At 42.7% G+C, this 27508-nt stretch overlaps 1 protein-coding gene across 1 annotated transcript in view; it reads left to right on the top strand.

Annotated features, from left to right (window-relative positions):
• LOC117325609 (hillarin-like) overlaps nucleotides 1-27508 on the top strand; it is a 48818-nt gene that overhangs the window by 9176 nt on the left and 12134 nt on the right. The window contains exons 2-5 of the mRNA XM_033881953.1: nucleotides 12067-12297; nucleotides 23229-23450; nucleotides 25878-26045; nucleotides 27035-27117. Coding sequence (XP_033737844.1) covers nucleotides 12067-12297; nucleotides 23229-23450; nucleotides 25878-26045; nucleotides 27035-27117 — 704 coding nt within the window. The remainder of the gene's footprint in view (nucleotides 1-12066; nucleotides 12298-23228; nucleotides 23451-25877; nucleotides 26046-27034; nucleotides 27118-27508) is intronic.

The following is a 27508-nucleotide window of genomic DNA, read 5'->3' as shown; positions in this document are numbered from 1 at the left end:
CTATGTGTCCATATTTCACAACACCGATGATGTTGCTTGTTGGATTATCACCACGTGAACAGCAAGCGTCGTTTTGATGCGGGGTTTTCTAGTAGTAGCTGGTGACCACCTCACTGAACAACATACGGGAGGCCCGTCGCATGCTATCCAGATCAGATATGGTACCGTTTAGATAGTGTCATATCTATGGCCACAACCACGACAGCACAAACGTCCCCTTCTTTGACCGACTGAGCTATCACGGCCGCCACCGATGATGCAGGAACTGCAAGTTCGTTGGTTGACCACCCCCGTTTTCGTTTAGCTTTTGTTTAGATTTTGAATGATTGCAAGTGATCGATTTCTACTTTCTGACTCGTTACATACCATTCCACGTCAATTCTATTGTGATAATTGTCTCGATATGGCCTTCACCGCTATTGAGTGTTGACAATCGTCTGAATAATTCATTGTTAGGATCTACACCATGTAATAACCTAGGGCGGAGTTGCGTGTTTTTATTGGTTTACATTGGAGCAAAATTTTCGATAAGATTTTGTATATGTCAACCGACGTAACTACCCTCACTTCGGACTGAGATCTCGTGCTTCCAGCTCAAATCATCTTGAGTTCAGATCTCGTCCTTCAAGCTCAGATCGTCTTGAGTTCAGATCTCGTCCATTTCTGTTCTCACTTTACCGGTACACTTCCGTCTAGTGTGGAGTTATCGCCCATTTCTGTTCTCCCTTTACCGGTACACTTCCGTCTAGAGTGGAGTTATCGCCCATTTCTGTTCTCCCTTAACCGATACACTTCCGTCCAGAGTGAAGTTGTCGCCCATTTCTGTTCTCACTTTACCGATATACTTCCGTCTAGAGTTGATATATCGTCCTTCCCGTCCCCCTTCTACTGGCACTTGTGCCTTGTACACTAATTATCTAGGACATTGATACTATTTTATAGATTGTTTGGATATGGCACGATATGATAAGGTTGTCATCTATTTGCCTAAGTGTCTATTATTCTCTTAAAATCACAATAATAATAATTTGAATTGAAGCATATTTTATTTGCAAATATAAAATGTGATAAGTTAGAACAAAAAGGTAATCCTTATAAAAATAGAAATAACGTGTGCATTGTGTGTAGATTTCGGGTAAAATTCTAACATACCGAATATAAATGACCTCACATCTGTCTCACGTGTTATCTGCCTTAATTTGCAGAAAATGTCGCATCAACTTGGAACATTTACTCATTTAAAACACGTATTTCATTTAAGGATTGCAAAATAATTTTAAATTGTTGGAAATATGTTACACAGAAACTTACAACTACATGTACTTCCTGTTGTTACCCAGAAATCTACAACTACATATGTACTTCCGGTTGTTACCCAAAAACCTGCAAGTACGTCCGGTTGTACACAGAAACCTTTAACTACTACCGGTAGTTATACAGAAACCTACAACTACTTCCGGTTGTTACACAGAAAAAAAACTACTTTCAGTTGTTACACAGAAACCTTTAACTACTTCCAGTTGTTATACAGAAACCTACAATTGCTTCCGATTGTTACACAAAAACTACTTCCGGTTGTTACACACAAAAAAAAAAGACTACTTCTGGTTGTTACACAGTTGTAGGCACACTCCAACTGAAGAACAATGCCTCAGACTGGATCGAACGGTTAGTTATTAAAAACCGGAAGGCTTATGAGGACCCCGATTTAACCAGCTCGCGTGTTAACAGAAGTTCAAATTGCGCATTTGATCAAAATTGCAAAACATTTGTCCCGGTCTAAATTAGAAAACAAGAAAGTAAACAGTGGAAGCGCTCCTCGGATGACTATTGGAAAGTCCTATATTGGTTTTATTGCTGGCATTAGGTGGATTAAAAAACAACATATTTATACAAATATACCAAGTGTTTTATATTGAGAATGCTGTATGTAAATGAGCTGCTGACTATGCTATTGGCGGTTTGTGGGAAGTATTGTGATATTCGTATGATAATACAGCCAGGCAGAGTTGGGAGTTATTCGACCTTCAGCTGTTTGTGCTAACGACGTCTTCACAAACTAGTTTAACAAGTTTCTTTTATGTACCGAGTTACCAACACTGGTTGTTGCGCTATGAAATACGCTAACAGCTTTTTAAAGCGTTGGCTATGGAAATTACACATAATTCAATTCAAGATCACGCGAACAAAGTCGACATTTATGAAGAGCTGAATTTGGATTAGCAGTTCATGATCCATGCTATGTATACAAAGTTTACAAAGATTCTTGACAAAAATGACGAAATACTTTCATTTTACTTTATCAAAATGTAACTCGGACTGATACTAAATTATCTTAAGCAAGAATCTCCTTAAATAACTTGTATCGACTTCCGGGGGATGTTCGCTTAAAGAATTAACACACTTCCGGTTTATCAAGTTTGCCTCTGGAGCAGTGAAAGGCAGGTAATTGAGATACTTTCCGTAAACGACATCATTTCAGACAGTTCCAATGTCGCTGTTAGGATTGTTGACTTCCGGTCCAGCAGTGTATCTGAGGAAATAATGTTTTCGTATATAATAACATGATGTTTCATGTACAGTGACCAGTATCGGCCTAACCTTTACAAATATGGTTTAATTTTTCAAATAAATAAGTTTCATTTTATTCATGTTTGTCATCGACGTTTGGTGCGTTTTTTGGGCCATGTATTTTGCCCCGGAACGTGGGTGTATCAAAATGTCGTACGAGGAATGTTTATCACAAAACTCATTTATATTCGTAAAATTAAACTTAAAAGATATTACAAAAACCTGCCTTTGATACCGCTCCAGCGCACGGCGAACCTAATCAGCTATGCGCAAGTAACATCTCGCTGAGCACAAGAGGTCTCGGCGAAAATGTTGATCAAAGTCAGCAAGTTTTAACCGAACGTTTAAAAAAAAACAAAAAAAAAACTGATTAAGGTCAGAAAAAGATTTGTATATGACCTGTGATCCTATCTGGCAATCTATCTGAGGTAACGATACGGCTGTCAATCAACATTCCTAACTGGGAACCCCTTGGCGGTGTACGGTCCGGTGATTAGTACGTCTGGGGTCATGTCACACAAAACAGTTCGCTACCGAGAACTGACCTTGTCTGTCATAAGTTTGTCGTCGTATGTCATTACATTAGTAAACAGGCTTGTTTTATAAAGGGTTTGGATGGTCCAGTTACATTGACATATCTGTACATGTGAATGACAATCACTATTTATCAGACATGCGGCAAAGAACATTCAAAACAAAATGCTACAATCCCTCTCGCATATCTGTTAGCCCGGTTTGTAGAGCACACAGGGTGTGTGGATGTGATGGGTGGGTGGTGATGGATGGATGGGTGGGTGGTGATGGGAGGGTTAGCTCCGGTCATGTAACCGTAGAAAGGTGATTGATAGGGTAGGTATCAAAAGATAATGTGGAGCCAAATCGGTAACCAGTGGTTCTCTATGTTGTAGTTAGGTGACTAACCTGTTGCTGGATTAGGCAGATAAACATAGCTCGGTAAGGTGATGAACTAAATGTATAGTAGCTGAGCTAGACGGTTAACTACATGTAGTAGTTGAGTTAGGTGGTTAACTACATGTAGTAGTTGGGTTAGGCGGTTAACTACATGTAGTAGCTGAGTTAGGCAGTTAACTACATGTAGTAGTTGGGTTAGGTGGTTAACTGATTGTAGTAGTTGGGTTAGACGGTTAACTTCATGTAGTAGTTGAGTTAGGTGGCTAACTACATGTAGTAGTTGGGTTAGGCGGTTAACTACATGCAGTTACTGGGTCAGTAGACGGTTAACTACATGTAGTAGCTGAGTTAGGCGGTTAACTACATGTAGTAGTTGGGTTAGGTGGTTAACTGAATGTAGAAGTTGGGTTAGACGGTTAACTTCATGTAGTAGCTGAGTTAGACGGTTGACTACATGTATTAGCTTGGTTAGACGGTTAACTACATGAAGTAGCTGAGTTAGGCGGTTAACTACATGTAGTAGTTGGGTTAGGTGGTTAACTGATTGTAGTAGTTGGGTTAGACGGTTAACTACATGTAGTAGTTGGGTTAGACAGTTAACTACATGTAGTAGTTGGGTTAGGTGGTTAACTGATTGTAGTAGTTGGGTTAGACGGTTAACTACATGAAGTAGCTGAGTTAGGCGGTTAACTACATGTAGTAGTTGGGTTAGACGGTTAACTACATGTAGTAGTTGGGTTAGGCGGTTAACTACATACTACATGTAGTAGTTGGGTTAGGCGGTTAACTACATGAAGTAGCTGAGTTAGGCGGTTAACTACATGTAGTAGCTGAGTTAGGCGGTCAACTACATGTAGTAGCTGAGTTAGGCGGTTAACTACATGTAGTAGCTGAGTAAGGTGGTTAACTACATGTAGTAGTTGGGTTAGACAGTTAACAACATGTAGTAGTTTGGTTAGACGGTTAACAACATCTAGCTTGGCGGTAAAATGTATTATTTGGATTAGGCGGTTAATTTTCGTAGATGGGCGGATAACTGTTATATTGGTAGATAGCAGAATAATGGACAGAGAGCTCGATACGTGTAGAATTAGACGCGTGTAACTATGATCAAGTTACGAACAATTTTTGTAAATTAACACATTTGTCGGTATCAATCAATTCGAGACCAGATGCTGGCTGAATTGGTTAAATATTCGCCTGATCAACACGACTTCAATGTTACTGACGATTGCCATCAGGCAATATAAAATCGATCTGGCAATCTAACATTGCAATCGATATAGTGTAAGTCATGCCGAATGGATCATGGAATACCCCGAGTATCATAAAGACCATTTACATAACGCAGAGTTAGACAATTTCATTTTTTCCGCTTTACTCCAAATATTGCAGACAGATGTATCGTTGTCTTTAGTCTCGTGACCTGTACATGTTGTCTTTAGTCTCGTGACCTGTACATGTCGACGTTGTCTTTAGTCTCGTGGCCTGTACATGTTGGCGTTGTGTTTAGTCTCGTGACCTGTACATGTTGTGTTTAGTCTCTTGACCTGTACATGTTGGCGTTGTGTTTAGTCTCGTGACCTGTACACGTTGTCTTTAGTCTCGTGACCTGTACATGTTGGCGTTGTGTTTAGTCTCGTGGCCTGTACACGTTGTGTTTAGTCTCGTGGCCTGTACATGTTGGCGTTGTGTTTAGTCTCATGACCTGTACATGTTGTGTTTAGTCTCGTGGCCTGTACATGTTGGCGTTGTGTTTAGTCTCGTGACCTGTACATGTTGTCTTTAGTCTCGTGACCTGTACATGTCGACGTTATCTTTAGTCTCGTGGCCTGTACATGTTGGCGTTGTCTTTAGTCTCGTGACCTGTACATGTCGACGTTATCTTTAGTCTCGTGGCCTGTACATGTTGGCGTTGTCTTTAGTCTCGTGGCCTGTACATGTCGAAGAAACATATTTAGTTGCTCTAGTTGTTAGGGATAACATATGAAATCAAAGAAAAGCAAATGGATTTTTACAATATACCAAACAACCAAATAACTGCAATGGAATGACGAACACATTCCAAGGTCATTGGTAAGCTCATTTCAAATTCAATGATAAACCAATTCGAACAGGATGAGAAATCATTTTCTCATCTGCAGTTTGATTGTTCCTATCAAAGGTGATTTCAGTTCATCGCTCTGGCGACTTCGTGTACCGGATATTTACGATTCCATAGTAACGGTGTTTATTGGGACTTCCACAAGGTCGTACCCCATGAAGGGTAACAATGTTTGTTTTAATGACAAGGTTAACCTTTCGCTCCATTTTTTTTCTTTTTATTTGTTTTCTGAGCCAATTCCAGTTTTCCTACATACCAGTGGAGTAAAATCGTGATTTAATTCCACATTAATCTGATCCGTAAATCCAGTCTTCTCTCCCCACCTAGAAACACCAGCATTTCTAGATCATTCATTAATGCATGCTGCACATCTTCTCGGGAATTTCGCTGGCATCGAACTCGCCGACTGACGTGCGACCTAGTTGGACCGACATTTCGAAATCAGACGACCAGTCTATGGGGGGAAAGCATTTCTCGGCTTGATAACCCTAGGTCACTTTGAATATTTAAAAACATAATTTTGATTATCTTAGGTCACTGATCGCCTGGACATGATACATTAGTATATTTCTACCACTGTATCGTCATACGGCTGTATATCAGAGGGTCTTCATCACACAGGAATGTTGTTTGGGCTACTGTATACCATTCATCTTGTCATTCGCCGAGAAACATCAAAAGACCCTAATCTAGCCTTAAGGGATGTTCATCCCTGCTTTTACACTTGTTCTCCTAAGACTGGGGGGGGGGGGGGGGGGGGGGGGGGGGGGGGCAGTGACTAATTACCGTGGTCACGCGGTCCACAAAATTAATGCGAATACGATTTAGAATTTTTTTTAAATTAATTTAGTTGGATTTTTACCCATACATTTAGCAACACATTTAAAAAGTTATGAGTTATGACAGGTCCAGATGAGGTCACTTGGTATCATGCAGCAGCCAACCTATGGGAAGAATAGATTTTAACCAACACCTGTGTATGGGAAGAATAGATTTTAACCAACACCTGTGGATGTCTTCCATTTGGCGAGATCAGAAACACCTGGACAATAAGCTGTACTTTGGTCGGAGGATGTTTACTTCCCTGACATAATCATACACTTTCACATCATTGGCCCTTTAAGGTTGTCAACATATTTTGTTTATGGTAAATATAGGTAGTTATGGTGTCAGTGACCAGTGTATTTATATATCAGAGAGATACTAGTCCATGAAAGGCCTGCTATATACAGTGTAAACATCTTTGATGACTATGTACACAGCCTGTCACCATGCCAAAGTTCTTTGTCCCCTGATCATTTTTGGCTGTCCTTTGGTCAACTCTTCTCTGGACAGATAGGGTTAAATTCTCCCCAACATTGTGAATACTGCTACTGGTCAATAGTTTGGAAGTTGACAGACTCCATGACCACAGCTTAACAGTTTAAGGGCTTTGCTACAAATGGTTTTAAGCACATGTTAGAACATGTTCTCAGGAGTTCTGAGGCAGGTCTGACTGGTTATATACAGGTGGTCGTTGTAGACAGGTGGTCTCTGAGGCAGGTCTGACTGGTTATATACAGGTGGTTGTTGTAGACAGGTGGTCTCTGAGGCAGGTCTGACCATTATATACAGGTGGTCGTTGTAGACAGGTGGTCTCTGAGGCAGGTCTGACCATTATAATTATATAGGTGGTCATTGTAGACAGGTGGTCTCTGAGGCAGGTCTGACCATTATTTACAGGTGGTAGTTGTAGAAAGGTGATTCTGAGGCAGGTCTGACCGGTTTTTATCCTCAATCCAAAGAATGGTTCTATATTTCTGTTTGTCCATACATGTACTTGGGCTTTTCCAGAGCACATCTCTGAAATGATAAAAGATACATAACAAAACTTTCTACAGACATCAATCTAGTCTAGTACTACCTTTTATAAGGCGCAGCAGGAATTTTCAAGGTTGTCATGGTTACCATGGAAACAAATAATCCAAAATCACTGATTTAAGCATTTCCAGGGCAAATCTCTGAAATAACTTAAGATAACTACAAAAAACTTTCTACATTTTTCAGTCAAGTGGTATAACATAGTGCCTCTTGCTATGGAGGAGCTTCGACTTCAGATATTTCTCAGGAAACAGAAAGTCAAAGATTAAATGAACGGGCTCCCTTGGCAGGAGATCTGGTGACTCTGTCCTTGTTATTTTAGTGGTTGATTTGTGGTTTCTACACCAGCCATGAATACGCCAATTTTGGACCCCATAGACAACCATGTACAGTGCAACTTCCGAAAACCGAACCTTCTAAAAACCGAACACCTCTGAATACCGAACGAATTGACATTGTACGGAATTGGTCCTTCTTTGTTATAGTATTGAAAAACTTCCAAATACCGATCCCTCTGAATTCCGAACACCGGACTGATTTTGTGTCTGGTTCCTGTTAAAATATAGCAAAAATTACTTCTGAAAACCGGCCTTACCTGAGCGATTATGACACGAGGTCAGGCCAGTCAACCGTGAAACAACAACTGTAACGGGTATTGTGTGAAGCCTTATTGTCTCGGGACCTAATAAGTAGGTGATTTATCCAATATATATCCCAAGGGGGCATTATGACGGATGGCCTAGTGCATAATCAACACGATAATTATGAAACAATGCCACACTTCATTGAAGCGCGTCGGTTCGTTTATCTTCTCAATGCAAGTAGAGCTAGAAGCCCGAGTTTCGCATTTAATTTAAATGAGGCCCAAAGGGGGTTGTTTTCGTAAATGTACTTTCAACCTCAAAAGATATTTTGAGTAGACACAAATATTGACTAATATTTAGAGTATTATAATAGCTATTTGATCCTGCAATTCAAATAGTTTAAGGTAAATGAATAGCTGACCTATATCTGTAAGTGTAAATAAATTTCTATGTGTCAATACCACTTTAACTGGCGTGCATGAAGTAGGGTCAGGTGGAGGGGGGGGGGGGGGGTAGAGGGGAACCCTGGGGCGGGGGATATACCAGATGAAGGTTTGGGGGAGGAGGAGATGGGTTTAGAAGGGGAGGTGGCCCCTGGGTGGAGGTTATACTAGTAGTAGTAGTGTATAGGTGACATTCCTGTCTATTACTATGACAAGTTCCTAAATGTTTAAAAATAAAAATTCTAAAGCTTGTACTTGAAATTTGAATACCTATGTATGACAGGGGCAGATTGAAGATCACTACAATTTTCTTCCTGATGCCCTATGTGTCGATTGTGACTGTTCAGTCATTGTGTGGAATGCTGGCAATCAAACAAATCTGTGACATCAGCCATTGTACTTTTTGTACTTGCCAAGACATTGTGTTTACGAGGTAGCTTAAATTGTCAACAAAAGATCATCCCTTTATTCATTGTGTGAATTTTATCTCGTTTTAAGTCACATGGTTTGAAAATTCTTTTGGTTTTATATATATTTCTTTTTTTATTTTCAAATGAAGGAATGTTAAGGCTGGTAGTTCATTTGTACCTTTTCATATACAAACATTGACCTATTCCACACTCAGTACCCCATTGTATGCCCCTAATATATATAATTTCTCCTTTGCTTTGTCTTTGGTTCCCAGAATCATTCTGGTTATAGAAGTCCAGGGGTACAAAAATACCTGGACGTACCTGTGAACAAAAAAACATTTACCTTTATAACATACCTATGTTACAAATATACATGTGTATACATTGTACCTATCATCCCAGGGTAGTTTAGTTCAGTTACATCATGACAATATCAGCACAGATATGTTAATGAGACTACAGTGGGTAATCTCCCAACTCCACCTAGACTGGGATGAAGGATTGGAGAGGGGACTGGGATGATGGGATGAGGGATCGGGGAGGGGACTGGGATGAGGGATCGGAGAGGGGACTGGGATGAGGGATCTGGGAGGGGACTGGGATGATGGGATGAGGGATCGGGGAGGGGACTGGGATGATGGGATGAGGGATCGGGGAGGGGACTGGGATGAGGGATTAGAAGGGGGACTGGGATGAGGGATCAGAGAGGGGACTGGGATGAGGGATCGGAGAGGGGACTGGGATGAGGAATCGGAGAGGGGACTGGGATGAGGGATTAGAAGGGGGACTGGGATGAGGAATCGGAGAGGGGACTGGGATGAAGGATTGGAGAGGGGACTGGGATGAGGGATCGGGGAGGGGACTGGGATGAGGGATCGGAGAGGGGACTGGATGAGGGATCGGAGAGGGGACTGGGATGAGGGATCGGAGAGGGGACTGGGATGAGGGATTGGAGAGGGGACTGGGATGAGGGATCGGGGAGGGGACTGGGATGAGGGATTGGAGAGGGGACTGGGATGAGGGATTGGAGAGGGGACTGGGATGAGGGATCGGGGAGGGGACTGGGATGAAGGATTGGAGAGGGGACTGGGATGATGGGATTAGAGAGGGGACTGGGATGAGGGATTGGAGAGGGGACTGGGATGAAGGATCGGAGAGGGGACTGGGATGAGGGATTGGAAGGGGGACTGGGATGAGGGATTGGAGAGGGGACTGGATGAGGGATTGGAAGGGGGACTGGGATGAGGGATTGGAGAGGGGACTGGATGAGGGATCGGAGAGGGGACTGGGATGAGGGATCGGAGAGGGGACTGGGATGAAGGATTGGAGAGGGGACTGGGATGAGGGATCGGAGAGGGGACTGGGATGAAGGATTGGAGAGGGGACTGGGATGAGGGATCGGAGAGGGGACTGGGATGAGGGATCGGAGAGGGGACTGGGATGAGGGATTGGAAGGGGACTGGGATGAGGGATTGGAGAGGGGACTGGGATGAAGGATTGGAGAGGGGACTGGGATGAGGGATTGGAAGGGGGACTGGGATGAGGGATTGGAGAGGGGACTGGGATGAGGGATCGGAGACAGGACTGGGATGAGGGATCGGAGAGGGGACTGGGATGAAGGATCGGAGAGGGGACTGGGATGAAGGATTGGAGAGGGGACTGGGATGAAGGATTGGAGAGGGGACTGGGATGAGGGATCGGAGAGGGGACTGGGATGAGGGATTGGAGAGGGGACTGGGATGAGGGATTGGAGAGGGGACTGGGATGAAGGATTGGAGAGGGGACTGGGATGAGGGATTGGAAGGGGACTGGGAGGAGGGATTGGAAGGGGACTGGGATGAGGGATTGGAGAGGGGACTGGGAGGGAGGGATTGGAGAGGGGACTGGGATGAAGGATTGGAGAGGGGACTGGGATGAGGGATCGGAGACGGGACTGGGATGAGGGATTGGAGAGGGGACTAGGAGGAGGGATCGGAGAGGGGACTGGGAGGAGGGATCGGAGAGGGGACTGGGATGAGGGATCGGAGAGGGGACTGGGAGGAGGGATCGGAGAGGGGACTGGGAGGAGGGATTGGAGAGGGGACTGGGATGAGGAATCGGAGAGGGGACTGGGATGAGGTATTGGAGAGGGGACTGGGATGAGGGATCGGGGAGGGACTGGGATGAGGGATCGGAGACAGGACTGGGATGAGGGATCGGAGAGGGGACTGGGATGAGGGATTAGAAGGGGGACTGGGATGAGGGATTGGAGAGGGGACTGTGATGGAGGAATGGAGAGGGGACTGGGATGAGGGATTGGAGAGGGGACTGTGATGGAGGAATGGAGAGGGGACTGGGATGAGGGATCGGAGAGGGGACTGGGATAAGGGATTGAAGAGGGGCGGCATTGATGAGGGATCGGAGAGGGGACTGGGATGAAGGGGGGGGGGGATGGGTGGGGGAAATGGGATGAGGGATTGGAAGGGGGACTGAGATCGGAGAGGGGACTGTGATGGAGGAATGGAGAGGGGACTGGGATGAGGGATCGGAGAGGGGACTGGGATGAGGGATTGGAGGGGGAAATTAAATCAGAGCTGCAGATACATTTATGGTATTATGTTTTGCTCCCCTATTTTCAGAAGTCTTGGATTAGCTATTGCTAAAATATTAGAAATCATAACAAAACTACATAATTTATGAACTAAAATGACTTCAGAATCATTTATAAGCTTGCTGGGACTAGTATACAGCTTAGCTGCTTTCACATGTGTGTTACTTTTAACAAGAACTTTCCATTTTTACTTTACATTTATAAACCTTCTGAACTTGACCTACTTTTAAAAGACTTAACCTTGGTCACAGTATATCAACTATAGGAGATAGGGCTTTTATATTTGACTTGTACATATGTACATATGTATGTTCTTTATTTTCGCCGATGACAAGGAAAGCTTTTGGTCAGAGCAGCTTACTAGCTGTGATGAGATGGACAGGTATTGCTTGTTTTGTTGATACCTTATGGTCCAGTAGGACTAATGCTATGTAAGCACAGCTGTGCTTTCCTATTGTCTTATTACAAATAAGTATACAACGTATATGATGTACACCGAATAGAATGTACACCGTATAGGATATATCTGTACTTTTATCTGTTCTAGAACTCTCTGATTAACCGCTGTATTTACCTGTTGTTATTTCAGTATAAGAAGCGTAAGGATGTGTTGCTGGATGCTCAGAAGCGACTTGAAGAGGAGCATCGTAAGGAGGAAGACGTGCTTCTTGAACAGATTACTCAGAACCGACGACAGGAGATACGCAAAATCTCTGATGAACTCAATATTGAATGGCAGGTCAAGCTCAAGGATCTCACAGAAAAGTTTGAGCGAGAAATGGACAAAAAGAAAAAGAAAATCAAGGACAGTGAAAAGAAGGTAAACATTATTAAAAGATTTCCATATAAAGGCATAGAGATTACCAGTGAGATTTTACTATATAACGACCCTCTGTATAGCGACTACCTTTCTAATGTGTCTAACGGCCGGTGATTTTGGAACGGCAGTCTCTCATTTGTTTTCTATAGCGACCGATTTCTGTCAGCCATCTTCTGCTCTCGGCAGTCATTCCTCATAAAATCCCCCGAAAATTCAGACACATTGACCCTGGCCTGATTATATAAACAGTCATATTTAATTCTTGGGTTTTTAATGGAAAAGTCTTTTTAATGAAGAGTTTTAACCCTTCAGATTTATATTTAAAATATACATATATTATAAATGTATGCATTGATTTGACTTCTGAAAATGTTAAAACTGACTGGTCTACTAAATGCCTTGTTCAATGATAAGTTATTTATGGCAGTTTCACGTAAACTGGTTGGTACGATAATTTTGACCTGTCTATAAAGGCAACCTGTCTATAGTGACCGTTTTTCTGACTCCCCTTGGGCGGTCTTTATAGATAGGTTTGACTGTATTATGATTAGACATTTCTAGGCCCAAAAAGTTACTCAGGTGATCTATTACTGTATAAGGTTAATCAGGTATTGGAAAGTATTGATTGAATTGGAACAAATAGGAGGATGTAAACGAGATCGGACAGACCCTCACCCACCCCACTCTCTAGGGGACTGAGAGGCACAGACATTAATACAATAGGGGTTAGTGTGAAACCCCAGTAACATCATCTGCCAATTCTTATTGAAAAATGGATAGATTCCTAAGGGGCTATGAGGGATAGGTTGCTAAGCTGTCAAATGGTCTCATTTCGGATTTTGTTTTTGTGAAACATTCTGGTAACTACTACTGTTATGAGTAGTATAGTAGAAGTGAAATGGTGTGAGCATCGTCATGGTTAGACATCTAAACTGCTCACATAAGTGTGTTAGATTAATAGAGATCAAAGATCATTGTATTTGTACATTAACACAATAATTTTAACAGGTAAGTGATATTTACACTGAGCAGGATACCACAAACGAACTAACTAGTCCGTGAGTAGTACAACGACCATTCAATTCTGGTTCATTTCATTGGTGTAAAAGAACCAGGAGATTAAAATGAACCTTATTCCTCCTGGAAATAAATAATAAACTCACTGGTTTCTGTACAAATACTACACTGACTACTAATCAATGATCTGGCCAGTCCTACTTCAGGTATGTTTAAAGGTGTTGATAAAAGTGGGGTCGGTAGTGGGGGAAATGGAAGTTAGGGTCGGTAGTGGGGAATTGAAGGTAGGGTCGGTAGTGGGGAATGGAAGGTAGGGTCGGTAGTGGGGAATGGAAGGTAGAGTCGGTAGTGGGGAATGGAAGGTAGAGGTCGTAGGTGGGGGAATGGAAGTTAGGGTCGGTAGTGGGGAATGGAAGGTAGAGTCGGTAGTGGGGAATGAAAGGTAGAGTCGGTAGTGGGGAATGGAAGGTAGGGTCGGTAGTGGGGAATGTGGGGAATGGAAGTTAGGGTCGGTAGTGGGGAATGGAAGGTAGAGTCGGTAGTGGGGAATGGAAGGTAGGGTCGGTAGTGGGGAATGGAAGGTAGGGTCGGTAGTGGGGAATGGAAGGTAGAGTCGGTGGTGGGGAATGGAAGGTAGGGTCGGTAGTGGGAGGGAAAGGGTTAGGGTCGGTAGTAGTGGGGGGAATGGAAGGTAGGGTCGGTAGTGGGAATGGAAGGTAGAGTCGGTAGTGGGGAATGGAAGGTAGAGTCGGTAGTGGGAATGGAAGGTAGGGTCGGTAGTGGGGAATGGAAGGTAGAGTCGGTAGTGGGGAATGGAAGGTAGGGTCGGTAGTGGGGAATGGAAGTTAGGGTCGGTAGTGGGGAATGGAAGGTAGAGTCGGTAGTGGGGAATGGAAGGTAGGGTCGGTAGTGGGAATGGAAGGTAGAGTTGGTAGTGGGGAATGGAAGGTAGAGTCGGTAGTGGGGAATGGAAGGTAGAGTCGGTAGTGGGGAATGGAAGGTAGGGTCGGTAGTGGGGAATGGAAGGTAGGGTCGGTAGTGGGGAATGGAAGGTAGGGTCGGTAGTGGGGAAGGGAAGGTAGAGTTGGTAGTGGGGAATGGAAGGTAGAGTCGGTAGTGGGGAATGGAAGGTAGGTCAGGTAGTGGTGGGAATGGAATGTAGAGTCGGTAGTGGGGAATGGAAGGTAGAGTCGGTAGTGGGGCATGTGGGGAATGGAAGTAGAGTCGGTAGTGGGGAAGGAAGGTAGAGTCGGGTAGTGGGAATGGAAGGTAGAGTCGGTAGTGGGGAATGGAAGGTTAGAGGTCGGTAGTGGGAATGGAAGTAGAGGTCGGTAGTGGGGAATGGAAGGTAGCGTTGGGTAGTGGGAATGGAAGGTAGAGTCGGTAGTGGGGAATGGAAGGTTAGGGTCGGTGTAGTGGGGATGGAAGGTAGGAGTCGGGTAGTGGGGAATGGAAGGTTAGAGTCGGTAGTGGGAAATGGAAGGTCGAGTCGGTAGTGGGGAATGGAAGGTAGCGTCGGTAGTGGTGAATTGGAAGGTAGAGTCGGTAGTGGGGAATGAAGGTTAGAGTCGGTAGTGGGAGTGGGGAATGGAATTAGGGTCGGTAGTGGGAATGGAAGTAGAGGTCGGTAGTGGGGAATGGAAGGTAGGGTCGGTAGTGGGGAATGGAAGGTAGAGTCGGTAGTGGGGAATGGAAGGTAGAGTCGGTAGTGGGGAATGGAAGGTAGAGTCGGTAGTGGGGAATGGAAGGTAGAGTCGGTAGTGGGGAATGGAAGGTAGAGTTGGTAGTGGGAATGGAAGGTAGGGTCGGTAGTGGGGAATGGAAGGTAGAGTTGGTAGTGGGGAATGGAAGGTAGGGTTGGTAGTGGTGAATGGAAGGTAGGGTCGGTAGTGGGGAATGGAAGGTAGAGTCAGTAGTGGTGAATGGAAGTTAGGGTCAGTATTGGGGAATGGAAGGTAGAGTCGGTAGTGGGGAATGGAAGGTAGAGTCGGTAGTGGGGAATGGAAGGTAGAGTCGGTAGTGGGGAATGGAAGGTAGGGTCGGTAGTGGGGAATGGAAGGTAGGGTCGGTAGTTGGAATGGAAGGTAGAGTCGGTAGTGGGGAATGGAAGGTAGAGTCGGTAGTGGTGAATGGAAGGTAGAGTCGGTAGTGGGGAATGGAAGGTAGAGTCGGTAGTGGTGAATGGAAGGTAGGGTTGGTAGTGGTGAATGGAAGGTAGGGTCGGTAGTTGGGGAATGGAAGGTAGAGTCGGTAGTGGTGAATGGAAGGTAGGGTTGGTAGTGGGGAATGGAAGTTAGGGTCGGTAGTGGGGAATGGAAGGTAGAGTTGGTAGTGGGGAATGGAAGGTAGAGTCGGTAGTGGGTAATGGAAGGTAGGGTCGGTAGTAGATCACTTTTACACATAACACTTCTGTAAAAACTCTTCTTAGAGACAATAAAACCAGTTCAGTCAAGGAGAGTGTTTTTTATGTAACACTCATCAATAATACGGACGAGGATGAGTGTTCTGAATGGTATACGGAGTAGAATGTATTGACCGTACACATTCCAGAGAAGTTCAGGGGTATTAAAGTTATTTACAGGCACAGATCCACATTAAAGTTTTAAAATGAGATGGGGTCATGCAAGCCCAATATTAAACTTAAAAGCAATTTTATCTGTCAGATCTTTTTCAAGATAATCGTTGTGTTTCTGAAATTTTCAAAATGGAAGTACAGTTTTAAAAATTTGTTGACAAATCTCCTTCAGTGATGTTTTTCTAGCAGTTATATTGATAATCAGACAAATATGTTGAAGTATGCAGTTATGTGATGACAGGAATCTTATCACCCTTGAAATTTTTGTGTATTTGTATAATCCTTGCTTGCATGCCCATCAGCTCATTACACAGGTAGGGTGTCTTGTTCGAGTTAGTCAAGTAGATTTTGACATGTAAACTGACGAAGCCTCCTTTCCCCACTCCTTAAATGAAAAGACTATTAAACTCCCAATGGTGATGGTGGCTCCATCATACAGCTAATGAAGATCCACTCATCTAGTATTGATGTACAACCTGGCTGGGTGGATACCTGGACTGTGGAGCAATTAATGAGATCTGTCAATCTCGTTAAATGGTGAACAAAATAAAGATCAATGAATCAATATGATGGATGATGTCATATGTTTTGGAGTATTCATTTGGACGTTAATTTCCTTCATTTCAATAATTACAACAAAATTGATATTCATTGTTTTTGACAACAATGGTGAAGTAGATACATGTATATTTATAGTACAGACATCTTGTGATGAGACAATGGAAATTTAGAATTCCAGCCCATGTTCAACAGACCTCAGTATATCGTACAAACATCACACGGTTTTGGACCGTAATGTTACAGTGAAAATGTACCACATTCATGTAAGATATACCCAACGCTAGACCAAACCAAGACTTTAGCATACATATGGAAAGTGAACAAGGGTCAACGATAATATATTTCTACTTCTTCAAAAATGGATGACATGATGTTCCATCATAAAGCGCCAGCCCTCTAATTCGTATGTACTAGCCATCACATCAGCCTCCGGCTTACCTCCACCTCCAAAACCTGGCACGTCCTAAAATGTATATTATAAAAGTAAGGATAAGATACATTATATGATAGGGTTCTGTCCACCTTAACATGTGACTTTGTTCAGTTGACTAGATACTTGTTCAGTAAGGGGCCGCGGTGGCCGAGTGGTTAAGGTGTCACGACACTTTATCACTAGCCCTCCACCTCTGGGTTGCGAGTTCGAAACTTACGTGGGGCAGCTGCCAGGTACTGACCGTAGGCCGGTGGTTTTTCTCCGGGTAGTCCGGTTTTCCTCCACCTCCAAAACCTTTCAACTTCCATGTTCCAGATTCTTTAATCCATAAAATTAGCTTTCAATGCTTATTATTTAAAAACTGACGAAAATGTATGTTATTTTTAGATAACCAGATCTATTTATACACATGATAATAATTATTTACCTGAGAAGTGTCTCTAATAATCATTCATGCATAACCCTAATACTGATGCATAGTATATTGAAACAGGTGGGATGATAAGACTTCATCTATAATTAAAGTAGTTTCTATATTTAGCTCTCTGTAAGTTATTTGTGCCGATGGTGTGAAATACAGCAGTAAATTAGAAGACTATATATAGTTCTGACTAATGAGAAGTCAGGATACAACCTCATTCAGATGGACTGTACCATCTTTAAATCAGGTAGACAAAGAAAATGTCTTGAAATTGATAATCATGAGAAACTTTTATTGATAGTCAATGTACGATACACATGAAAAAATACATAATGGAAAACAAGACTAAATTGTGCTTCGAAATGTAAATATACCAGATACGTACATATTTTATTTCAAATTGACCTTTAAATCAGCACTTCCAATGATTGTCCAACATGCCAAAAATTCTTTTGTTAAAATAGAATGGTATGATAGAAGTCAAAGAAAGTGTTTTGTTAAAGTTAGAATATCTAAGGAAGATTGCTGTTGCCTTTTTAGGTCATCTGACCCGAAGGGTCAGGATGACCTATAGTCATCATGTTTCGTCCGTCGTCGTGCGCCGTCCGCCGTGCGGCGGACGCGCCGTCCGCCGTGCGTAAACTTTTCACATTTCAAACTTCTTCTCAAGTTCCACCAGTGGGATTGAGCTGAAACTTGCCTGAAATGATGCTGGGATGGTCCTGACCAAGTGTTGTTATTTTTCGGGTTGGTCTGAAATCCAAGATGGCCGCCACAGCCGCCATCTTGAAAACACATTTTAAACTTCTTCTCAAGTTCCACTAGTCAGATTGAGCTGAAACTTGCCTGAAATGATGCTGGGATGGTCCTGAAGAAGTGTTGTTATTTTTCAGGTCGGTCAGAAATCCAAGATGGCCGCCACGGCAACTATCTTGAAAAACACATTTTAAACTTCTTCTCCAGTTCCACTCATGCCATTGAGCTGGAAATTGGTGAGGATGTTAAGGAAGGAGAGCCAATAAAGTGTTGTTATTTTTCGGCTTCGTAAAAACTTTGACATGGCAGCCACGGCAGCCATTTTGTAACATGATTGCGCAATCATTGTTCTTCTGAACAACACCTATTTCAAACTTCTTCTCAAATACCATCAGTGGGATTCAGCTCTTACTTACCAGAAATGATCCTGAGATGGTCCTGACCAAGTGTTGTTATTTTTCAGGTCGGTCAGAAATCCAAGATGGCCGCCATGGCAGCCATCTTGAAAAACACATTTTAAACTTCTTCTCCAGTTCCACTGGTGCCATTGAGCTGGAAATTGGTGAGGATATTAAGGAAGGAGAGGCAACAAAGTGTTGTTATTTTTCGGCCCCGTAAAAACTTTGACATGGCAGCCATGGTGGCTATTTTGTAACATGATTGCGCAATCATGGTTCTTCCTTAACTACACCTATTTAAAACTTCTTCTCAAATTCCACCAGTGTGATTCTGCTCTAACTTACCAGAAATGATCCTGAGATGGTCCTAGCCAAGTGTTGTTATTTATCGGGTCAGTCAGAAATCCAAGATGGCCGCCATGGCAGCCATCTTGAAAAACACATTTTAAACTTCTTTTCCAGTTCCACTCATGCCATTGAGCTGGAAATTGGTGAGGATGTTAAGGAAGGAGAGGCAACAAAGTGTTGTTATTTTTCGGCCTCGTAAAAACTTTGACATGGCAGCCACGGTGGCCATTTTGTAACATGATTGCGCAATCATTGTTCTTCTGAACAACACCTATTTCAAACTTCTTCTCAAATACCATCAGTGGGATTCAGCTCTTACTTACCAGAAATGATCCTGAGATGGTCCTGACCAAGTGTTGTTATTTTCAGGTCGGTCAGAAATCCAAGATGGCCGCCATGGCAGCCATCTTGAAAAACACATTTTAAACTTCTTCTCCAGTTCCACTGGTGCCATTGAGCTGGAAATTGGTGAGGATATTAAGGAAGGAGAGGCAACAAAGTGTTGTTATTTTTCGGCCCCTTAAAAACTTTGACATGGCAGCCATGGTGGCTATTTTGTAACATGATTGCGCAATCATGGTTCTTCTTAACTAACACCTATTTCAAACTTCTTCTCAAATTACCATCAGTGGGATTCAGCTCTACTTACCAGAAATGATCCTGAGATGGTCCTGACCAAGTGTTGTTATTTATCAGGGTCAGGTCAGAAATCCAAGATGGCCGCCATGGCAGCCATCTTGAAAAACACATTTTAAACTTCTTCTCCAGTTCCACTGGTGCCATTGAGCTGGAAATTGGTGAGGATATTAAGGAAGGAGAGGCAACAAAGTGTTGTTATTTTTCGGCCCCGTAAAAACTTTGACATGGCAGCCATGGTGGCTATTTTGTAACATGATTGCGCAATCATGGTTCTTCCTTAACTACACCTATTTAAAACTTCTTCTCAAATTCCACCAGTGTGATTCTGCTCTAACTTACCAGAAATGATCCTGAGATGGTCCTAGCCAAGTGTTGTTATTTATCGGGTCAGTCAGAAATCCAAGATGGCCGCCATGGCAGCCATCTTGAAAAACACATTTTAAACTTCTTTTCCAGTTCCACTCATGCCATTGAGCTGGAAATTGGTGAGGATGTTAAGGAAGGAGAGGCAACAAAGTGTTGTTATTTTTCGGCCCCATAAAAACTTTGACATGGCAGCCACGGTGGCCATTTTGTAACATGATTGCGCAATCATGGTTCTTCTTAATAACACTTATTTCAAACTTCTTCTCAAATTCCATCAGTGGGATTCAGCTCTAACTTACCAGAAATGATCCTGACCAAGTGTTGTTATTTATCGGGTCAGTCAGAAATCCAAGATGGCCACCATGGCAGCCATCTTGAAAAACACATTTTAAACTTCTTCCCCAGTTCCACTGGTGCCATTGAGCTGGAAATTGGTGAGGATATTAAGGAAGGAGAGGCAACAAAGTGTTGTTATTTTTCGGCCCCATAAAAACTTTGACATGGCAGCCACGGTGGCCATTTTGTAACATGATTGCGCAATCATGGTTCTTCCTTAACTACACCTATTTAAAACTTCTTCTCAAATTCCACCAGTGTGATTCTGCTCTAACTTACCAGAAATGATCCTGAGATGGTCCTAGCCAAGTGTTGTTATTTATCGGGTCAGTCAGAAATCCAAGATGGCCGCCATGGCAGCCATCTTGAAAAACACATTTTAAACTTCTTTTCCAGTTCCACTCATGCCATTGAGCTGGAAATTGGTGAGGATGTTAAGGAAGGAGAGGCAACAAAGTGTTGTTATTTTTCGGCCCCGTAAAAACTTTGACATGGCAGCCACGGTGGCCATTTTGCAACATGATTGCGCAATCATGGTTCTTCTTAATAACACTTATTTCAAACTTCTCAAATTCCATCAGTGGGATTCAGCTCTAACTTACCAGAAATGATCCTGACCAAGTGTTGTTATTTATCGGGTCAGTCAGAAATCCAAGATGGCCACCATGGCAGCCATCTTGAAAAACACATTTTAAACCTCTTCCCCAGTTCCACTGGTGCCATTGAGCTGGAAATTGGTGTGGATGTTAAGGAAGGAGAGCCAACAAAGTGTTTTAATTTTTCGGCCTCTTAAAAAATTTGACATGGCAGCCACGGCGGCCATTTTGTAACATGATTGCACAATCATGGTTCTTCCTTAACAACACCTATTTAAAACTTCTTCTCAAAGTCCATCAGTGGGATTTAGCTCTAACTTACCAGAAATGATCCTGAGATGGTCTTGACCTAGTGTTGCTATTTTTCAGGTCGGTCAGAAATCCAAGATGGCCGCCATGGCCAACAGTGCCACTTTACTCGCTACAGAGAATGCATACTACAATAGTATAAGGGTCTTTAATTTTGAGTCAGATGACCGTTAAGGCCCATGGGCCTCTTGTTATTGCAGACAGTCATTACGGGTCAACAGGGAGAACCAGATAATCAGATAAGAGGATAGGATTTCATATCGTGGTACAATAAAAGTTCTTGTCTGACTTCTTTATGAAATAAACAAAAGCTAAACAAAATCATCCACGTTTGCGTACAATACCTTTCAAGGAACATGCATAAGTTGCTAAATCAAATATTTTTTAAAATACATGTACATATATATAAGATGTGTGTTCCAATACATCATGTATATTATTATTAAACTCAATAGAATCTGCTGACCAAGAACTTGGTGGAACTGGACTGCTAAGTTTTAAAAATGGGTAGCGGTATTTTGGGAAGTAAAGGTGTAAAGAACTGGTGTTTTACATGGAATTGTACAAGTTTAGATGCTAAATAACACAGAAAACAGGTTACTTTCTTAATAAAAAGTCCACTTGGCTCAAAATCTTATATCTCAAAATATCTGAGTCTTGGGTGGAGGAATTATTTTTTTAATTATGTAATTTATAAGGTTCAATATGTACATCTCGTTCTATCAGTGGAAACTTGCATTGGTAATGATATGGAACATTTTAGAATTGTTCAAATATTTGTATTAATATTTTGTCCGTAATAGTAATATAAATTGCAGTGTAAAATCAGAGTGGTAGTAGTAAGAAATGGTTGGAAGCTAGAATGTCTAGGCTTGACAGAAATACCTTTGGAATGATGTTGTATGAGTCCGAGTTAATTAAGTGAGATTGTGTTTGCCTTTAGAATGTAGTTACTTGGATTATATCATAACTTTAGAAAACAGGTTACCACATGAGATCATGTTTGTGTGTGTGTCTATTTTCAGCCCTGCCTGTTGTATACATACTAAAGTATTGAATTTCTGTGTGGGAATATGGTCAATATAAATTTAAACTGACATTCCGTACGGTGTTTTACTCACTATAATGGGTAAAATCTGTGAACATATGATGGATTGTAAAAACACAAACAGATATGAACATTTCATGTATTTTAGTAAATACCACCTGCTACATACACTGATAATATTGTGTGTATACAGTAACTGTCGACTGAACACCAAACATACAGAATACTGTGTGTAAATGTCACCCACAACACACACATACAGAATATTGTGTGTAAATGTCGCCCACAACACACACATACAGAATACTGTGTGTAAATGTCACCCACAACACACACATACAGAATACTGTGTGTAAACGTCACCCAGAACACCAAACATACAGAATACTGTGTAAATGTCGCCCACAACACACACATACAGAATACTGTGTGTAAATGTCACCCAGAACACCAAACATACAGAATACTGTGTAAATGTCGCCCACAACACACACATACAGAATACTGTGTGTAAATGTCGCCCACAACACACATATATAGAATACTGTGTGTAAATGTCACCCACAGCACACACATACAGAATACTGTGTATAAATGTCATCCAGACCACCAAACATACAGAATACTGTGTATAAATATCACTGACCACACACACATACAGAATACTGTGTGTAAATGTCACCCATAACACACATATACAGAATACTGTGTATAAATGTCACTCACAACACACACATACAGAATATTGTGTGTAAATGTAACCCACAACACACACATACAGAATACTGTGTAAATGTCACCCATAACACACACATACAGAATACTGTGTGTAAATGTCACCGCCGCACAACACCAAACATACAGAACACTGTGTAAATGTCGCCCACAACACACACATACAGAATATTGTGTGTAAATGTCACTGACCACACACACATACAGAATACTGTGTGTAAATGTCACTGACCACACACACATACAGAATACTGTGTGTAAGGTTGGGTTAGGAATATTTGGTATGCAAGACTCTGCTCACATTGTTTTTCTTTTGTAGAAAATTCCACATATAATTTGTCTATTTATTCATTAAATCGCCAAACAATTACAGTAACATTACTTCTTTTCTAGCAAATGACGCTGCATTTTGAAAACCAACGGAAGGACTTGGAGTTTAGCATTAATGAAAAGAGAAACAAGAAGCGTGAATCGATGACAATGAGGATTCGAGAGAAGGAACAGAAAGTGACATCAACTATGGTGGCACGACAGAGCAAACAGATGCTGGATTTACTGGCTGCTAAAAAGGAAGAGATCAAACAGGAGATTGTGGAGGAGATCGCACAAGAAACGGTAGGAACAGGGACTTATATACCGACTGTGGGGTGGGGAGATCACACAGGAAACAATAGGTACAAGGACTTATATACCGACTGTGGGGTGGGGAGATCACACAGGAAATGGTAGGAACAGGGACTTATATACCGACTGTGGGGTGGGGAGATCACACAGGAAACGGTAGGAACAGGGACTTATATACCGACTGTGGGGTGGGGAGATCACACAGGAAACAGTAGGAACAGGGACTTATATACCGACTGTGGGGTGGGGAGATCGCACAGGAAATGGTAGGAACAGGGACTTATATACCGACTGTGGGGTGGGGAGATCACACAGGAAACGGTAGGAACAGGGACTTATATACCGACTGTGGGGTGGGGAGATCGCACAGGAAACGGTAGGAACAGGGACTTATATACCGACTGTGGGGTGGGGAGATCGCACAGGAAACGGTAGGAACAGGGACTTATATACCGAATGTGGGGTGGGAAGATCACACAGGAAACGGTAGGAACAGGGACTTATATACCGACTGTGGGGTGGGGAGATCACACAGGAAATGGTAGGAACAGGGACTTATATACCGACTGTGGGGTGGGGAGATCACACAGGAAACGGTAGGAACAGGGACTTATACCGACTGTGGGGTGGGGAGATCACACAGGAAACAATAGGTACAAGGACTTATATACCGACTGTGGGGTGGGGAGATCGCACAGGAAACGGTAGGAACAGGGACTTATATACCGACTGTGGGGTGGGGAGATCACACAGGAAACGGTAGGAACAGGGACTTATATACCGACTGTGGGGTGGGGAGATCGCACAGGAAATGGTAGGAACAGGGACTTATATACCGACTGTGGGGTGGGGAGATCACACAGGAAATGGTAGGAACAGGGACTTATACCGACTGTGGGGTGGGGAGATCACACAGGAAACGGTAGGAACAGGGACTTATATACCGACTGTGGGGTGGGGAGATCACACAGGAAATGTTAGGAACAGGGACTTATATACTGACTGTGGGGTGGGGAGATCGCACAGGAAACGGTAGGAACAGGGACTTATATACCGACTGTGGGGTGGGGAGATCACACAGGAAACAGTAGGAACAGGGACTTATATACCGACTGTGGGGTGGGGAGATCACCCAGGAAACGGTAGGAACAGGGACTTATATACCGACTGTGGGGTGGGGAGATCACACAGGAAACGATAGGAACAGGGACTTATATACCGACTGTGGGGTGGGGAGATCGCACAGGAAACGGTAGGAACAGGGACTTATATACCGACTGTGGGGTGGGGAGATCACCCAGGAAACGGTAGGAACAGGGACTTATATACCGACTGTGGGGTGGGGAGATCACACAGGAAACGATAGGAACAGGGACTTATATACCGACTGTAGGGTGGGGAGATCGCACAGGAAACGGTAGGAACAGGGACTTATATACCGACTGTGGGGTGGGGAGATCACCCAGGAAACAGTAGGAACAGGGACTTATATACCGACTGTGGGGTGGGGAGATCGCACAGGAAACGGAAGGAACAGGGACTTATATACCGACTGTGGGGTGGGGAGATCGCACAGGAAACGGTAGGAACAGGGACTTATATACCGACTGTGGGGTGGGGAGATCACACAGGAAACAGTAGGAACAGGGACTTATATACCGACTGTGGGGTGGGGAGATCACACAGGAAACGGTAGGAACAGGGACTTATATACCGACTGTGGGGTGGGGAGATCACACAGGAAACGGTAGGAACAGGGACTTATATACCGACTGTGGGGTGGGGAGATCGCACAGGAAACGGTAGGAACAGGGACTTATATACCGACTGTGGGGTGGGGAGATCGCACAGGAAACGGTAGGAACAGGGACTTATATACCGAATGTGGGGTGGGAAGATCACACAGGAAACGGTAGGAACAGGGACTTATATACCGACTGTGGGGTGGGGAGATCACACAGGAAACGGTAGGAACAGGGACTTATATACCGACTGTGGGGTGGGGAGATCACACAGGAAACGGTAGGAACAGGGACTTATATACCGACTGTGGGGTCGGAAGATCACCCAGGAAACAATAGGTACAGGGACTTATACCGAATGTGGGGTCGAGAGATCACCCAGGAAACAGTAAGTAGAGGGACTAACTGTGGGATGTGGAATTTTTCTATGAAATATAAACATTTAATGATATTAATGCAATATAAATGTAGATGGGGTTTTTTTTTGTATTCATTAGCAGTTAATCAATTATGTTTTTGAAGTAAATTGCAAACCCCACAACTTTAAAGATTTTGATACCTCTTTTGATGTACTTGATATAAATCATTATATTTCATGTAAAATATTCCCTAACCTTTTTACAATGATTAAAATGTGCTGGTTGTCAAGAAGATCTGACATGTGTTTTTGTAACAGAATGGAGTAAATGGACACGAGGAACAAGAGGAGCTGGTGGAGGAGGTAATCGAAGCTCTCGGCCTCCCTCCCTCAGATCTCCCGTCTCCTAAACCTCCGTCATGTCGCAAGAATGAACTCTATGAGGACGTCGGAATCTTCAGTGAACTGGATGAGAATGTTATCAAGGTAGGAATATTTGTGTTCAAACCTGTTCATTGACCTTTCTAAATAACTTAAAGCTGGTCAGAGGTCTTATTATTTTGGTCTGAAATAAGCTGAAGTAAAAGTCTGTAATGTTATTTTGAATAAATGACCTTGACCCAATCAAATACTACACGGGTAAATATCACATTTAAAACAATGCTTAGAGTGCTAACATTTACAATTGTTTTGCAGACAGACATCTTTCACTTACTGTGAAGGTCTTAGTAGTCACAATTAGTTAAAAGGTCTTCCAATAACGATCCAATTCATCCAGAAGAAAATCTTACCTTGACACTCTTTAAGTACACTAATGTAAGATAAAACTACCAACAGCATTGAATACCAAGTGACCAATACAGGCTCATTAGGCCTCTTGCTGGTTATCTTCCCTTGGTAATTTTTCTCAAATTTTAATGTAGTTTTTCCTTGGTCCCAAGTTGTGCATCTTATATTATGGGACCGATCAGAGAACAACATGGCCAACAGGCAGCCATCTTGGATTTTGACACTTGAATTTTTTTATGCTTGATCTCTAAAAGTACTGGAGGTTTTTTCTCAAATTTCCCGTGGTCCCGCCAAGTCGAGTTATGCATATCCATGTATAGGACCAACCTGACAACAACATGGCCAACAGGTAGCCATCTTGGATTTTGACAATTGAAGCTTCAATAACAATTTCTTAAATACTAAATGGCTATTGTGTGTTTCTTTCTCAAATTTAAATGCAGAGGTTATCTCCGGTTGTGCATGCAAGTCTGATTGAAAGAACTATATGGATGACAAAGAGTGTGGCCATCTTGGATTTTGATAATTGCAGGTTGCTCCTGCTATATAGTGTTATATAAAGTTATTAAATGTTTTGAAGAAAGTGTGACTGATCATTTGACTGATATGGATCATTCAATGAGCGCCAAGATCCCTCTAGGATTTCTTAAATAATACCAGAACATTTGTGATATTTTATTTTCCAGGTGGCTGAAAATGAGCAGTGTACTTATACCGAGTTGGTACAACAACTGACTGAGAACCTGAAATCCGATCTGGAGAAAGTCAGGTCAGTTACCTCACAAACTGAATACAAACATAATACACTACACACTGATGATTGAATATTACCATATATATCCTAAAATAAACCCTAGGGTTGGGCTCGGGGTTGCTTTGAACATCTTATTTCTGACTCAAAGTTGGGCGACAGACTCTAAAATGGGCAAAGCATTTGTTGGCATTTCTATTGTATTGCAATAGGTAGAGTTAGCCTTATTACCAGACATGGGCTAATTGCTGGATAAGCCTTATTACCAGACATGGGCTAATTGCTGGATAAGCCTTATTACCAGACATGGGCTAATTGCTGGGTAAATATGGTAATACCACTTCTACTATATACGATGTGACTATGCTCTATTGATTTTATTTATCACTAATGTTATAGAAAACATCCT

The sequence above is a fragment of the Pecten maximus genome, chromosome 4, assembly GCF_902652985.1.
Source record: "Pecten maximus chromosome 4, xPecMax1.1, whole genome shotgun sequence".
NCBI classification, from domain to species: Eukaryota; Metazoa; Mollusca; class Bivalvia; order Pectinida; family Pectinidae; genus Pecten; species Pecten maximus.
Note: the sequence above shows the minus strand (reverse complement) of the source record. Positions and strands in the feature narration are given on the sequence as shown.